The 18,233-nt window shown below is 37.1% G+C and overlaps 1 protein-coding gene across 3 annotated transcripts in view; it reads left to right on the forward strand.

Moving 5' to 3' along the window:
- Positions 1–7,752, forward strand: part of Mob2 (MOB kinase activator 2) — a 29,712-nt gene extending 21,960 nt beyond the window's left edge. For all 3 annotated transcript variants that reach the window (XM_019043468.2, XM_019043465.2, XM_019043466.2), the window contains exon 5: positions 370–7,752. In XM_019043468.2, the coding sequence (XP_018899013.1) occupies positions 370–836 (467 nt within the window). In that variant the 3' untranslated portion in view covers positions 837–7,752. The remainder of the gene's footprint in view (positions 1–369) is intronic.
- Positions 7,753–18,233: the final 10,481 nt, after the last annotated feature.

The raw sequence follows: 18,233 nt of genomic DNA on the forward strand, positions 1-18,233 counted from the left end.
GTTAAAATCTCTTGAGCTAAAAAATTCCCAAGATGAATTTTTGCAGTAGGTAATATTACCAAACCACAAATTACTTGAATCTCCATTTATATGTAAGTTGGGGACTTTTTTCTGCGTAAGACAACGATTATCGAAAATCCTCCTCTACATAATGAAGAATACATACACGAATAGCCATTAAAGAAATTTCCTGAAATTTCAGGAATGCGAATTCTGTAAGTACATTGAAACCAACAATGTTCAAGATAAAGTGAACCTCACTGCAGTAATCAGTTCCAAAGATATTATGGTTTTTAGAAAATATTTAAGCACAAACCATATTCTGAGACAAAATCATTCAACAATTTTCTTATTTTTTATTTGTTTCAGCCAATGATTTTCCTAGCTCGTTTGAATCAATCGTCCGAAAGATTCTCCGCCTTTTATTTCATGTGTTAGCCCATATCTATCATAGTCATTTTCGCGAAGTAGTTCTTTTAAACATGCATCCTGATCTAAATTGTATCTTTGCGCACTTTATATTATTTAATGCTCGTTACCAATTAATTGAGGTGCGAGAAACAGAGACCTTGCAAGATCTTGTTGTAGCTTTAAAAATTCTAGATAATTGTGAGAGCGATCAGACGGAATCGATGGAAATAGGAAGCACAGTGTCAACATCCAATGTAACGCAGGCCTCAATAGATGAGCCTCATAGGCAATCGCAAACAATGTTAGAGGTCTCTGCAACAGCAACGTCAAATATTATGTTCCCTGATTCGAGTTTATCACTGAGTGCATTTTCCTCCTCTAATAATCAAGATGTCCTATCAACACAGATCGGAGTTGGGCATTAGTTTTTCAATGACTCTTACTATTCCTTATCATTAGTTTGTTTTTTTCCTTTTTTCCTCCCCTTAAACAAGAATTATGAAATGATCAGTTTGAATCATCATTTTTTATTTTTTCTTGATGATTTCCTGCACTTATCTTTATCCTAGTCTATTATATTGTTGATGATCAGTGACATTATTGAAGAAAAAACAAAAAAGTATATTTTTGGATTTCCACTAAGCTCTCAAGTTTTGAAGAGGTCAGTTCGAAAAGTTAAAACCTATCCTTTCCTGTTTTTCTGTATTTTTTTATTTTACCGATAAAATAATTAAAATCAGGAAAGGGTGTGATTTCATTATTTTTTTATTGCCAATATTTTCTGTAAGTTACTTTAAATTTGCAAAGAAGCATTCATTCAACAAACATTCTCACAAAGCTCACTAACTGTGCATAGTATTTTAGTCGCGCAGGTTTACTAAAAATGAATTTTGATAATAATTTCTTCGGTGAAAATAATTTTTTAATGATTGATGAGGACTGAGCGTTTGGCAGAAAAACAGCACTTATCACAGTTCTGAAACAAAGAAAAATTCAAGTTTTGGCCTTAACAGAAACACATATATTTGGTAACTTTTAAAACATAGATTAAGAAGACGAATTTAAACTGGAATACACTTAATTGAATCTTTCTCTCTCTTGCTAAAAATATGCAATATACTCTTGCAATCCAGAAACTGCAACAAAAAAAATAGGCTCTCAACAAATTAATGTCTTTTCAGCAGTAGGGATCCGTCTACCATCGGTTTTTTTTAAAGACCTTTTCTATCAGAGATGGATTTCATTTAAAGTTTCTTGCATGAGGGCTGAGAGTACAGAAAATTTTGTTCCAAAACCCTGTTTTAAATGAAAGAACAAGCTTTAAAAAGCCAAGAGGCTGTTAGAATTTAAGCAATGATGCAGTGGATGTAAATGTTGAACATTCTTTTTATTTGATTAAACAAAGTACCGGTGGACCGAGGCGTCACATTCTAGGATACGGAATCGACTAACTGAGTAAGACGCGTCAAAGTGGCTAGTCTACAGAACTGCAATCTTGCACATTCTCAATCAACTGCGTCGTTGCTCGACGGCTGAAATTAATATTCCAACAGAGGCAACCTATAGTCAATAGAGTATTTTTTCTGAAACCTCTGACAAAAAGATTGCTTCACTAAACAGTGTGAGGAAAAACTAAATTTAGCAGTAATAATCTTTAGAGAGGTATAAAGTATTGCTTCCAGGATGTCGAAGAACTGGAAAATACCAGAATACATTAGGGAATGAAAATCTTTAGAAAAATCAGAAAACTTGTTTCAAAATCCGTGGTGAAACTCTGGAATTTCTTCTCCTTTCAACCTGGGACTATTCTGTTTTTAAATTTAGTGAGTTGACGTTGCATTAAAAAATCAGACAAAGATGAAAGACAACCCAAGTAGCATTTTTCAATGTAAAAGTTGCAAAAATTTAAAACAATGTTGGTATTAGTTGCAACAAAGTTGCAACTTTTGGTCGATAAGTGCCGATTTTTGGCGATCTGATCGGAAGACAAAGTTACAACCTGCTGAGATTGCAAAATTGCTGCACCAAAGTTGTTTAAAATCTAAAGATAGGCAACCAGCAATACTTTGAAGTTGAAATATGTTTCAACTTAATTGCAACTAGTTCCGACAATGATAGCTCCTTGGGGGGGGAGGGGGGGAGTAGGCAATCTGCACATCAATCTATAAGTTGCAAGTTGTTGCAACCTCTGCTACTTGGGAATGAATGTTTTGCCCTGACCTCCGTAGACTTATCCAGTTTCCCCTGGAAAATCGGGGGAAACCCTTGGATTTCATGGCGACATTTGCTCCAGATTTATCAAGGAAATTTCAGAAAATTAAGAAATTCCAGAGTTCCAGAATATTTACGAACGTTTTTGTGGCTTTAGGATTCGATGGAGTCTTGAATGATTCTTTAAAGTGCCTCTTGTTTTAATCTTGGCTCCAATCTGGAATCTCCAATCTTGGCTCTTAATCCAATCATCTCTATCTGTCATTCGTTACCAATACTAAAGTATCCTAAATGTCTTCTCTTTAGATATTCCATGTAGATGGAACCTCCCTGTTCGGTGGCATCCAATCATCACCAAAGCATAATGAAGAATAAAACTCTAATTATTTTGCAATGAGACTTGAAAAATTTCTCAAACTTTGCAAAAAAATTCCTTTGTATAGTTCTTGTTTCAATTTTTATAATCCGACAATGCAAGAACATACTAAGTATTCTCAACATACATACATTTTCAATCTCAAAAAAAAGTAACTCTCAAGACTAAAAAGGTTCTTCATTACAAAAACTGAGCCAATAAAATTTGTTTGTAGTAAAAAAATGATCCGTCTTTGCAACATTTCTATATCATAAACACTTTCTCAGTCACGTTTTTTTTTCAAATGTCAATGATTTCTCTCGCCTCTTTTATCTTGCTACTTTCTCAGCCGATTAGAATGTTTTAACAGGCAACTACCCTCTCCAAATGATGAATATATAAAGTTTGTAATATCAGAAGAGCACTTATAATCATTAATATTTTTTTTGAAAGAAAATCGTTAGACGTTATCCAAATGCTGTGATCTGAGGGATTCTTTAAAACAAACTTTCTGAAGCTTACAAGGAAGAAGATGGAAGTTTTACGATTTTCTACCATTTAGAGGTGAGCGCCCACCGAGTTTTGCATCAGCACTTCCAAAAATTAATCGTGACTCTAGAGCTACCCTTTGCCAGTTGGAAAAAGAGGAAAGCAAAGTAAATCAAATGCTCCTGAATATTATAGTTTTTGTTAATTTTCAAGTGACAATTATAATTTTTTTTATTCTTCTCAGAAAGCTACAATCTTCTCTGTTAAATGGATTATTTCAATTGACTCATTATACTTATTAGTCACAATGTTAAGTTTTAGTTAAAACTGTAGCTTTGCATATGTTCAGCACTACTCTAGTGAAAGAGATGTGTCAATAGTTTCAATTAGTGATTGCATCATCTAAAATTTTATGAGATATCACTGAAACTTTGATGCAGCCACTGGTCAGCTCGAAACTCCAATTCCAAGCTTTCAAACAGGATTTAACTTTAAGAGGGTACCGGTTGCCCAAACAGAATTACTTAAGTATTCATATCTTTTTTCTGTCATATTCTCCTTGTGGAAATATGGATAAATACAAGGAAATAATACCGACTTTCCCTGTGGCAAGTAAAACAATTTTGCACACAGCCTGGCATTGCTGAACAAGTGTTTTGCTGCATGTTCATTGAAAGTGCTTGAACTAATTGCGATGAATTACACTCGGAAAAATTTGCCCCATTTCAGACAAATTGTAATGTACTCAGTAGCTTCCTGCTGAACTCGGTTCAACTGGTGAAGAAAGAGGTAGATTCTTTTATTTTAATTTCTCTAACGGCGCTTTGGAGTATGGAATTGGATTTGAATCGAGACAGTTGTATCAACGTATTTCTGCCATGATTATATGAAATATGGGATTCATCAATCGTAAATTTCAGGGTTCCGTTGGAGCTTTGCATGTATTTTTTATGCTGTTTCATTTAGTCATAATAGGGGTTATCACACAAGCATTTAATATCTTGCAGAGTATTCTAATTTTTGCAAATTATCATTATAAAATATTCCTCAGCATCCACACAGGGCTTGCTCTCCTTAAAGTCCTCAAAGCCATTTGCAGAACTTTTTCTTTTTATTTTTACTGTATTCCGTCTTGTTTTATTCATTAGTTTTCCTGATCAACTGATTTTATGATGTGCCTCTGTTTTTAAAAACAAGCAATGTGTAAAAAGCACCAAAAAAGTCTGCTTACCATCTAAAATTCAGTCAAAATTATGATGGATGAATGGTTCATCTTCCTGTAAAATTCTCAGGTCTTATACAATTAAGTACTGAAATGCTCAATAATTGAGTTTAACCCCAATGTGTGGCCCCACAATTAATGTTGCATTAAAACCATCTAGCTCTTCTGAAAACATTACAAGCCTCTTTATCTATTGATCAAATGTGATAGTGAGTGGGTATAAGATCATTTTATCGGTAAGTCTTGTGACAAAATCTTGGAGAGATACCTACCGAATAAAGATGCCTCCTCTCTGATAAGTTTCCTTCTACTGTTAACATGAGTGTGTTATTATATTTCTCGAGAAAATAAATTAAGTCTGTATATACTGGGGCACTTCTCTAATGACACTTTCAGCATGATCCTGTCTAGAATTTGGTAGTCTTTAAGAATTAATCTGTAAATATTAACAACATTTTTCTTCGATTAAAAATGTTTGAATTTATTAACACAAAAATTGAACATTCAGTACTCTCAAGAAGATGACAATGTATCAAAATTTGATTTCATGAAATTCTTTTCTCACTGTTCTCAGTATTGTGTGAGCGACCATGCTCTGAGCCAGTGCAATTTCTTGGGCTGCCTCTGCCACCAGGCATCTGAGATATATTATACTGGAATTCAATTCGTAAATGATGAGAAAGGCCTTGATTAATTCCGTTTGTTGTGTTACGTTTTCAGCACTATGTTTACACCATAGGATTCAGTAGATGGTTTAAATTATCAAGTTACACCATGGTATCGTTCGATGAGTTTATAATTTTCCCCCTTTCACTTACGTAGTTCTTCTTTTAGCATTTGTCATCATCTATTTTTAGTCAAAATGTAATGTACTCTTTTAATTTGATCTCCTTTCATCTTAAAGAAGGTATCTACTTAATATTTTCCATAGCAAATCTAATCTCGCTTGCAAAGCAGTCATTATCAATGATATAGCTCGAATGTTCAAATTACATTCAAAAGAAGCTACCTTTCATTTAAAATATGTATAGTTTTACAGATGGTAGAAACTGCAGTGTGTTATTCTAGATATATTCTTCAATGTAGGAAACTGAATCAATAAAATTCTGAATCATCCTTGATTTGTCCATTTTTGTGGAAAATCAATCACAAAAACTGGAACAAGAGTCAACTTTCAAAAGAATTGAAAGCTTAATGACGCTTTCCTCCCTACAGAGGATTCTAAGTTTATCTGAATATTACATTTTTGGAATGAAAGATTTCCAAGCTAATGAAAATGCGGACCACCTCAATGAATATTGATAATTATGACAAAATAGGAAGCATTTTTGTTTAACTACTTTTTTATGCTAGATCTCAAAATCACTCACAGTTTGCTTACAAAACAATTGATTTCTCTGAAATTTAAATGGAATACTTGAAACAAGTTGATCAGTGTGACTTGAGTTAATAAAAGCATTTAAAGTGGAACAATATTTATTGGTTGGTTAGTAAAGAGTAATGAACTTTAGCCTGAATGTTTTCTTTAAGTAGGTATGTATGTTCAATGATTTTTCCCCCTTTTGTTCCAAGAAAGAAGTAGTCAATTTTTTGTTTCTAATCTAATTCTAGCTAGGTTTTTCCCCCTCATAGTTAAATCATTTTCAATTCTGATCATAGGGCTTCATCGCTCAAAGCTATTTCATTTTTACAGCTATTAAAATGAACTCCTCCTCAGTTTCTTTGATTTACTCTCTATTATGCTCAAAATCTGCAACTTTTGGTTGGCTTCAGCGTAAACAAATCCTACACATTTTATTTATTTTTTATTTTTTTGTGAAAACTTTCTTTCATTTCATCAAAGAGTAAAGCAGTATTATTTTGCCCCCAAATTCTGGACTTAAATTATTAATATAATTGATCCATAAAGGCATAATTCAATTAGTAAGCGTAGTTCTCCTTTTCCGAAATTGTTTAGCCTTCCAAAAGAACCAGGAGAATGCCTGTTTAAAATTTTGCTTATGAATTTTATCAAAAATTACTGACAATAATAGAAGGGTAACAATAATTAATCCTTTAGTTACCGAGTGTCCTACTCCGTAACGTATACCCTAATTTCCAAATCAGTAGAAAGTCTTTTTAAATTTTAAAACTTGAAATTTTGAGTGTCAGATTTGTGCATAGTCCTTTAATGTAATTATGCGCTAGTTTTAATTTTGTATCAAGTATTGATATTCAATATTAAATTTTGGATTTTATCTAGAAGTTTCTCTTACGTTGCTCAACTAATGAGTGAACTCTTCAATTAACTTCCTGCAGAGCAATGACTTCTCATGCCACGCAGAGGTGCAGATAAATTTTCTATGTACATTTTGTAGATTCCTGGGAACATCTTTTATGAGTGTTCTTATTTCACAGCAAACAGAAGGAATTCATTAACTTGATTGAAAAATAAATCAGCAGGGTTTTTCTCTTTCCCCAAGGACTCAAATAAATTAATATGAAATAAAAAACCAAACAAACAAAATAGTAACCGTCTGGAGCTCTCTTAACCTGACACACGAGTAATTTTCCAAGTACAGCTCTCAGGTGCGAGCCTCTGAATTTTGTTCTCTCTGCACTCCTGGTGGCAGGATTGATTATGACAGCCTGTGAGGTCTAAAGCGACTGTCTCGCGAACATTTTAATATTAAAGATCACGAGTGATCCTTGTCTTATTGATTATTTTTTGTTTTAAGTTCCCTTATTGAAAAGTTTTTCATTTCTTTTCTAATAAACATTCTTTCTTTTGGTCACCTTATCAAGTTGTGACTTGAAAATTTTCCAACCAGATCTTTTGATGAACCACCTTTTTCCTAATCTTCCACTTTTAATTGCATTTTTATATGTTGATCGTACTCTACTTTTTAAACCTGCAAGTGATTTGTCCTAAAGAGGTAAATTATTGAAACTTTACCCATTTTAAGTGTTGATTAAATTGAATGTAAAATAGTCGGCTAGTTCCTTTGTTAATGTTATTGTAAGTTATTTACTTTGTTAATTTTGTGTGTAAGTTTTCAATTATATTTAATTTTATTTCCTTTAATTCTGCTCTCCTCCTTTTTTACTCCTAAGCATGGCTTCTCACCTTAAAATGGACGTATTTCTATCAAACGGGACTAAGCACCAATTTGAGTTCCTTTTGAGGACTTTAGAATTCCGGATAGCGCGTTCTGTCAAACGGACCTAAGCGCCATGGAAAAGCATTGCGAGTATAGGACGGAATAAGCGGACGCCCGATTCCGCCGCCAATCCAAGCCCCCCTCTACCTTCCTCAACCTATGGCGCTTAGGTCCGTTTGATAGAAATACGTCCAAATATGACGAATGTCGTATTCACCGTGCGGTAGTTTCTAGCGCATTGCATACATGAATCAGTGAGTGCTTCACACCAGTTCTTCATTATTTAATAGTACGTTATATAAAATATAAAAAGACATGTACGTTATATACAATTTGTTTAGAATCTTTAGTTGATCCCACACAGCTAGATCAAGCATTGTATGATATGATTGACTCTGATACAACTGATCGTTTTGATGAACCTTGACTCCACAATTGAATTGGCCCATGAAAGTAGTGTAGGTAAATAATGGACATGAACGCCCAGTAGTAAGGACCTGGATGAAGAAATGATACTGGAGGGCCCTTGAGTGATGAACCGCCTTCAATTATGAGCGTATGCAACATTAATAACAAGTAGCAGTGAATAATTATCCTTCGTCTGTAGCCCTGTCACCTCACTCCACTGGTTTTAAAAACATGCTTGACGACCTGAATTTTAACAGCCACAAGTTAATAGGAGACCAATGTGGAATTATTGCATTAAAATTCCTTTTCGAGAATGATTGCGAGAGTAAGAAAATATTAAGTAAAAATACAGAACGGCTGATTAGCTGGTGCTGGTGTAATGCTGATGGCGGGAAGCGCTGAGAAGCGCTCGTGTGCGGAGGGCACGCCGAATCAAACGAAGGCGCCATAGTGAGAAACGCATTTCTGCAACTAAGCCCGAGATATACAAAAAAAAGTTCTACGATTTTCGGTGACTTCCCAATTTTTTTCGATTATAATCTCTTGAAGGCAAATAGAAAACATCGTCAGCAACACGTTTTTGCAGCTAACTCAAAACCGTCAAAAATCGAGATAGGCGTGTACACGCACTTTAGCAGTTTCACCATCAATATGTAGTATGGTCGCTTTGCTCAAGCATATAAACCGTCCACTTACCAGAATTGTATTTGGTAGATATGAATATTTGAAATGCATTAATTAAAAAACGGTGGAGAATATATCCATGGCGAAGAAACGCGTATCTTGGTTTGCGGTGTTGCAGACTTCCTGTCACACTTTATTTTCTACATGGAAAACTACTGAACGTCATTAATTGAAAATTTCAGTGATTTTTCTTTTCTCATGAAGAATATTCTGTGAAAATCTCCAGCCATGATGTTGGTTTGGTCTCCTAAAAAATAAAATAGTACCTAGCGGAAATTTTGAAACACCGCAACCGAGACTACGCATTTCTGCAGTTTCACCGTCGATATCCAAAACATTGACAGCCATTGAGAAGCCTGTCATAGCTGTCAAAGTTGTCGACGGTCAAAGTGCAAAACCACGTATCTCATTGCGGTGTTTCAAAATTTTCATCCTTATTCTACTTTTTTGAGGGGAAGAAACTCAGCTTTGGCTTAAAATTGATACAGAAATACTTGGCTGAATATAGAAGAAAATGCAAGGACGTTTTCAAGAAATTACGTTAATATTAGTACTGATAAAAGTAGAGTATAGTAATAAGTTTTGCAACGTCGCAAACTGGGATACTTCGGCCTCGCGCTTCAGCCATCGTGGCATCGATGTGTCACAGCTTTGCTTCATTAATACACACTTAGTTATTCCATTGAAATGAAATATACAAAGACAGCTGAGTCAGCCAGGGCCGGCTTAAGGGGGTGGCCAAATGGGCCGCGGCCCATGGCGGCAAAATGTAGGGGGCGGCAAATTTTGCAATCTTTTTGAATGTAGGTATCAAAAAAAGAGAGAAAAAAGTCGGGTTCAGAAAATAAATTACAAACGAGAAAAGGCGACAAAATCTCTCATTTCCTGAAAGTAAAAAGAGTAATTTCTAATTTTGTCGTCTTTCGGTGATACAAGAGACAACACCTTTAATTAGTCGACTTAAGAGAGAAACCAAACACGCAATTTGACCTGGAACGGAGCGGCGCGGCGGTCGGCATGAACGCATAGCGCCTACAAGACTGCATGAATACTTCACGCATGGCGCCAAACAGTGTGGTCAGCAGCGGTCGGCGTGAAACGCATAGCGCCTACAAGACTGCATGAATACTTCACGCATTACGCCAACACGTGCGGTCGGCGCAGCGGCGGAAGTTAAAATTATTAACCACATTTATGTTTGTTCTTTCATAATTTGTTCGTTCGTATTTTATAAATGGAAGGCCTTGTCCAAACAGGGATGGGTTTACAGAACTGAACTTTTGTTAGTGTTGACAGGGCTTTCACAAAAAATGTGCCCAACACGAGTAAACGTGTCTCATACACCCCTCCCCCACCGGCACGTTCACTTGATGGTTTTTATAGATCGTATTCGACAGACCACACAGGTGAGATTATATTGATATCGATTGGTTCAATATGTAACCACAGCCTCAAAAGTCAATTTAGAAATCTGAGGTAACGGGTCTTATGTGATCGAATTTTTATTCTCTCGAGTACCAAATGGCAATGAAAAGTGTAATTGTTAGGAATTTTATCATTTTCAGCTTTTCCAAATTTAATCCTAAAATTTTTGTAAAATCCGGCCCTGGAGTCAGCGACCAGGATACCTACCTACGTACCTGGACATACCTACTTAAACGCCTCTCTCAAGGCGTAAAATACATCTAAAGTATGCGTTGTATTTTTCACCACCTGTAGTTAGTGATTATATCATTGATTTCCCGCCAACTCATAATCATTACAACTGATAATATGTCAGTGTCTTCCCAGAGACTCGCTGTTTGAAAGAAAGAAAGAGAGAGAAAATTCACATCCTTGCTGAATTTTTTCGGGATTGGGAATCGCTGGTGGCAAATGTGTTAATCTGGAGCCATCACCCATGAACGCATGGTTAGACTGCTGGCATGAAGAGAAGGTAAGGACATTGAGAGATCTTAGTCCAACTCAAAAAGGAAGGTGACATCCGCTCCTCGATTTCTCCCCAGAAAACTTTTCGAAAATAGCGCTCTTTTGAGCCCCTAATACATACCTATTAGAAGGCAAAAATATGTAAAAGAAACCTTAACATTTTTAAAAATAAAATTCCGGTTGGGATATAAGAGGGAAAGAGCTGCAAATGAATCATAGGTGGCAATCGTCCTTAAGTCATCTTATAGCCAGACCAAAATCTTTCTAAGTAGTCCGGGTTTGTCTACGTTGCGCGCTGAGACCAAGTAACTATAGAGTTAGTTAGTTACTTAATTTACTGGAGAATGTAATACGTCTTTGCGTTTGCATAACATCGGGTGTAGCTGTAGTGAGGAGTAAAATTGCCAACAAATTTGTCACGAATGAGGAATCCTATCCCGATATGAACCGATTGTAGAAACACGATGTTTGAGTTTACGCAGGAGGATCTAATAGAGTTATTAAGAGGGACGCGGACACGATGGGGGGGGGGGGGTAAGTGTGATGGCGCGGTGCTGCGGGTCGGGAGACGGGTTGGGGTAGTGGGCAATGGTCACGAGTTTAATTACGAATCGAGGGGTCTTTGAATAGGGGGCTTGACGACTGGTAGCAATGTGGAGTCCACGGATGAGTCATGCAGAGCCAGGGACAGAGGGGGTAATGGGGCATGGACTATGGGCAGGACCGCAACTCCTTCGCCCAGCGTCTGTTGGCTCAAATTCACCGAGGAAGGGTGAATACCATCAAGTGGGTGGCGCTGTTTTCATCGCAGGCTTCACGACCCCCTAAAATGAAGCATAGAAGGTCTCCGCTCGGGTAAAGTATAAATCAGCTGATGATAACTGGACCGCGTTTAGCAGAATGGAACCAAGTCACATCAGCCATTGCCAACTTTAACCGGGCAATTTCGTTTTTTACAAGAGATCGTTTGTGCGGATTCCTTTGAAAATTTCAAGGAATTTGCCTCGTCCTATGCAGAAAATTCACTGAAATTTGCACAAAAATCCGCAGAACCATTTTCTTGTGAGAAAGAAAGAGGGAAGGAGCAGAGGGAAGAAGAAGGAAGAACGCTTACAGTTGGTGATTAATCATGACGAAATTGACTCAAACTGAATATTAGACGCTTTAAAATTTCGAAAATTTCTGGGAGATGATTTTAGGAAGATGATTTTCGTTGCAGGAAGCGATAATTTTGCAGATAATGTCCGTGTCCAGAGCGGAGAGGACAGGCGATGCATCACCACTTCAGCGATGACAATTTTAGCGCCTTAAATTGGGAGGATATGCAACACGCAAGTGAAACTGTAAACCACGACGGAATGGCATTGCAGTTTCTCCCTGTAGGTAAACTGAGTACCCTCAATAAAGTTGCAATAATTTAATGATGCGATTGCAATTAACCAACGAAATCGATTCTTCTCGGACGTAAGGATTTCAGGAAGATGATTTTTGGCACGGAACCAAAATTTCAAAGCTACTGGTTTGCAAAGTCTGTCGTTTTATGGAGGAGAGTTTTAGTCCAAAAATAGTGTTTTGAAAACGTGGACCTAGCAGATACAGTTTGAGTAGTACAAACTTTATTGAATTAGTCCTCTTTTGTTCGTAAAATTTTCAAAAATTATGTGAGAGGCTGCTATTTGCATTGTTCGAAAGGTTAAGTATCGATGGACTTTACTGTAAACTACAGGAAAAGGGACTTATTTTTGTCATGTTCAAGACAGCCGTATGTGTAGTCTTTCGCATGCTTGCTTGTTTACGTATTCAACAAACAACAAACAATACGTAACGTAGGTTTGATGTCAGCAGAAAAGAGTACCATTTTGCTTAAGTCAGCAGCAGCAGTACAGCTCTCTCGCAGGATTAAATCTATAGCCAAAGTGCCAAACCGCATGTCTCCATTTGAGACGCTGCACTGCTGCAGCCTACCTATCATAGTTTTTTTTTTTTTTTTTTGAAAAACCTGTCTGTATTTTCAAGCTATATGGTTGGTTTGTCTCTCTTTGATAAAATAAAATAGGTGCAGAGATTTAAAAACACCGCAAAGAAGATATGGACTGCATTTTGCAATTTGGACCTATAAATTCTGGCTCATCTGAAAAAACACTTATGTGCATAGGGAAACTAATGGCACATACGTTGTTTTTAAACCGGGCCGGGATTTACAGGTCCAAATTGCAAAATGCAGTCCATATGTGGTTTGGCGCTAAGGCCATAGACACGGACTACCGACAGTTTAATCGGAAATGACGTCAAATTTTGTGCGCGTAATGCTCTCTGATGAGCTGAACATTTTACGAAAAGGGCGAATCCTGCTGTTCCGACAGAATTCACCTCATTTATATTAGATTGGTGGGGTTTTGAAGAAAATTCTAATTCGAAAATTTTAGTCGTCGCTGTTCTCTACTGTGACACGGGAGTTACTGTTTTGAAGGAGCCTGTGCTTTCGAGACTGCACCGATTTCGAAGTTTTGAGTTGCACCTTCGTTCTCTTGCATGCACCGATGCGCGACACGATGCGTATCAATTATCAAATTGCCGATGGAATCTCGACTGCTCCTCCCGTCTCACCTGACCCTCTCGTGTGCTGCCGTGTTAAGGATAAATGCAGTATGAGCCTTCAGGCGTTGCCAGATTCCCCTCAATAAAAACCGAATTAACTGGACATTTTTTGAATGTTTTGCTTCACATTTCCCAGACGATTTTGTTCGCAATTTGATCTAATATACCTGAAAATTTCAAGGAAAAATATGAGTAGCTCTCCTAAAAAATACATGATTAATGCGGGGAAATTTGGCAACTCTCGAATGTTCATACGACGTTTCTCCTTAGCACGGCAGTGTGGTAGGATGACAGTGTCTCTCAACATATCCCAGGTCGAATCTCGATTGAGTCGCAGGTGGATGTTATTCAATTAATCCGGGAAGCTCTGTGGGTCGAATCCTATGAGCACCCCCAAGCCGAAGGCTACCTATAACGCACATTACCCAAATAGCATTTTTCAACGGAAAAATCGCAATGTTTTGAAATCAACTTGCGATTTTCTACGATTTTTCAGCAATAAAATCGTTAGGATCATCAACATCCGATCGTTCATTCTCGATCTCGTCGCAATTTTATCTTTATAAAGTAGCGTTCGATAAAATCGAGATTTCATCTCCATTTATCACGATTTTTTGTTCGATAGTATTGCGATAAATCGCCATCGACAAAATCGCGATTTTATTGCGAATCCATCGCAATTTCTTATCCGATAATAAAGCAAACTTTCGGGAAAATGATTCAGTTTTCCCATGGGACACGCGTCGTCATCATCACCATCATCACCATCATCAGCATCATCTTCTCTGTGTTTTTATTGAAATGGAAACACAGCTTTACCAGCCTCAGGCTCGCCTCCTGCGATAAGGAATCGAGCTCTTTAAAAGTGCACTGAATCCGAGTGCAATGCCCAACTTTATCGGGCTGTCGGCATTTATACCTGAGCTTTGATTGTTAATTCGACGAGCAGTATTGTTTATAGATCGAATCTAGTCAAACGACTTCTCAATGAATTCAAGTACTCAAATTTTCGTAGAATTTGACAACGCCCCTGTGACTGCCCCAACTTATCAGTCGTTTGAGCTAACTTTTTCGGATTGATTCATGCTACCTAGTCCGCGGTCTTCGAAAGCATCGCGCGACACCTCAATTATCCCGGTCCTAGTCGGCTCATCTGTGCGTGAGTGACTCTGTCTGTGATTTTTTGGTAATCTTCATCCCTGTCGGCCAGTTTTTGGTTCACCCTAAATAGTGGCTCTCCTAATCAGGTAAGGTTTTTCTTTTCGGCCAGTCGTTGTGAGCTTGTCTTTTTCTCTAATTATTGTGACCGTCGTCGGGCTGAGATGGGAAATTTCATGAAAAGTAAGAATTTGAAATTCCGCGTAAAATTTCAATTAATTGAGGTTGTAGAATTTTTTTGAACTTTCAAGCGCGATCTCAACCGTCGGAAAGAGGGGCCTTAGTTCACAAAAACTTGACATTTAATTAGTGATTGCAAAGTACCCATAGTATGGTTGTTTACGAATACCTAGAGACAAAAAAAAATACCAAAAATATCAAATTGAGGCGGTATTAACGGTGTTTGAAATTGCTGCTAGGTTTTGCCTAGATTACTTCTGTGCTACATTAAGTGGTAAAAACTTCCACTTTCCAGTTTGAAACCATGCAACATGCGGGCAAAATATGAAAAGGTATGCATATTTTTAAAATGAACGAGTCCTGATCATAACCGACCGAGTACATTTTACGATGATGAGGACAAATCTCAGACATTCTTTTATACCGCGATTTAAATATTTCTCAGGCCTATCATTTGAAGCCAAATTATTCAGGCTGGTTATGTTCTATGCAAATAATAGAAAATTAAGAGAGATTTGAGCATTAAGAGCATTCACTCACTACAAAACATTTCAGAACAGTTGGTGGCTAATTTTACGAGTTCATTTAACAAAGCAAAACATTCCTCTGAGGACTGATCTTAAAAATCTATTGCGTATACATTGCGATGTCATTTTGGTGGACACCGTTCTTTTCATTGTATTTTCATGGAATTCGCGATTCGGATTTTTAGGCGAGTCAATGTCAACAACATTGAATCTTTCATCAGTCAAACCTTTCTCTCAAGGTCAACGATCATCGTAATTGCCGCTTTTTTCGTGGGAAAAATTGCACTTTCCACCTGAGAAGCATTGAATGAAAAAGAGGATGTTTTACGTGAAGCATACCTACTGAATTGCAGGCGCTCCATCGAGTCTTACCTTGGCTCAGCGCGAAGACTCAGACCAACTCTTACATCGTCACCCTCCGACCAAAGTATCACAAGCGCGAAGCGCCATGCGACGTTTCAAAATTTCCGCTGCCATCTAGTTTTTTTACAGAGAAATTGTTCAACGAAGCTGTCCGAAAATTTCACTGAATTTTCTTTTCGCTGCCGATAAAATCCAGTGAAATTTTCAAAGAGATTCAACCAACAAATTCCCTATAAAAAAATAAATATAAATAAATAAGTATAAAAATGGCGGCGGAAATTTTGAAACGTCGCATGGCGCTCGTGATGCTTTGGCTGGAAGGTGACGACATCACGATGGACGTTAGCGTTTTTATTTCGATGACCAAAGTGCGAAACCACGCATCTCCATTCGCGAATTTGCAGACTTCCTGTCAAACTTTACTTTTTCTTCAGAGAACTAGTCAACGTTATTTCTTGATTTTTCTACTAGGTTAGTAGAATATTCTGTATTTCAAGCTTCAAGGTTGGCTTATTGTTTCTCTTTAAAAAATAAAATCGGAGCAGAAATTTTGAAACACCACAAAGAGGATACGTATGGTTTCGCGCTTATGCCATCGATTTAAGGTTACGCGCTCATGGTGATTGTGCAGCATGTCGCATACAACCGAGCTGTCCTAACGTATGCAGCGAAAATGCTCGTGTCATATCTTTTACAGAAATACTTCAATATCATGAGCGGGCGTAACGTATAAACCATATCGACAACTAAAGTCAGAAAGTGTATAATTACAATCCAAAAATCTTAGATTGTCTTTATTTTGTAAAAGGAAACTAACCAAAATGTCCTTGGTATTTTCTGTGAATATTTTAGAATTAACGTGCAAAAAAATTCATATAGAAATTTCAGAAAAACTAAAGGTTGGTTTTCTTATTTAGAAAAATAAATAGATATATAAAACGAGCTCATATTTGCAACGCCGCACTAAGAGAAATGCAATACTGGACTTCAATCATCGATATATACATTCGTGTACTACATACATAAATTCCATACTCAAAATATAGCAGGTAAATGTAATGTAGAGCTCATGCAACTTACACTTCAGAATGAGTCACCTCCTTTCAAAAGATAGAGCTTCCATGTCATCGAATTATCAGTTTGATTTAAATTAAAAACAATAATCGCATGAGTGCAGAGGTTTTCGGAAATGAATGAATCAACCGGTAATTAAAAGCAAGAAGCAAGTTAAAGAATTAAAATGACGTAATTGGAGAATAGTGCATTTTAATCAGACGACTTCAATTAATGCTAATGTGAATACCAGTGAAGTCCGAGTGATAATGATGAATGCTGGATTGATAACAAAGAACATTGCCTCGCGAGGACATGCTGCAAGTGTTGACTAGGTCCGGGTTCAAGCTTGAAATTCATCAGTGTCAAAAACCTCGAGATCATTTTGATCTTCTTCCTGTGAGTCTATGACGAACGGTACAAATCCCTAGGATTAACTTTAGGGGGGCTAAGAGACTGGCCCTGGACTTAAATTGCAAACAAAATTGTTCTTTTTTTCCTGTCCTCAGCATGCGACCTCGGGAACAAAATGCACCTAGGGTAGACCCTTTAAAAGCTGAGTATGTTAGGTCATGAGACTAAATTTGAGTAAGAAAAATGAATTTGATTCTTGCTGATCTAGTTCAAGAGTGGCACTATCGCACTTGTGTGATAGGTAGCCTTTATTTACTTAATTGGACCCATATTTGCTCTGCGCCTTTGTTTGAACACGTCGTCAATGTCATTTTACTTTCATTCGTAAAGCGCAGATGGATTAACGCCTGTTTAATCCAGAATTTATATCACACTGAATAAGAAGAAAAGGAAAAACTGACCAGATTGAATTCAATCTTGTTTAAACATGGCGTGCATACCTCAAAAGTCTATGACCTGTAAAAACTAGATAACATAATCATAGGGTTGTGCGATTAAAAATTTAAAATGAGCTCGGTTCGTTTTTCGAACATCGGAAAACCAGAAGGTGCATGTTAACGGGGAAAAATGAGCATTCTTAAAAGACCGATGGAACACTGCAATTTTTTAAATCAACAACTGACTCTATAATGCTGTGTGGACCGGAACTCGATTCTGACAATGTTTATCTGTAATCAGATTAACGGAATTATATGTGACTATGAGTGTCTGCCTCCCTTTTTACATCGGGCCTTAAAGTATAGGACGTCTTTTCCTAGACTGGGGGTGGCTACTACCACTCTTGATTTTGAACCTCACCATTAGTTTTTTATTCCTTTTCAGAGTAAAATACTTGAATGTGTATTCCGAGTAAATCGCTTGCAAAAAATCAGCATTACTGTCTTAAAAACATGGGAGTGCATAATAATAGGTGTCACAATAACTAATTCAATAGGTGTTGATGTCAATCGATCAATTTGCACGAGGGCGATAATATTCTGCGATTAAGTTCGCCAATTATAATTGCTCCCCTTTGTGGATCACAGGGCAATCTCTCGCTGCTCTGGCAAAAACGACCGTTTATACGTGAGATTAGGACTATTATCAGTTTG

The sequence above is a fragment of the Bemisia tabaci genome, chromosome 4 (assembly GCF_918797505.1).
Source record: "Bemisia tabaci chromosome 4, PGI_BMITA_v3".
In the NCBI taxonomy this organism is placed as follows: domain Eukaryota; kingdom Metazoa; phylum Arthropoda; class Insecta; order Hemiptera; family Aleyrodidae; genus Bemisia; species Bemisia tabaci.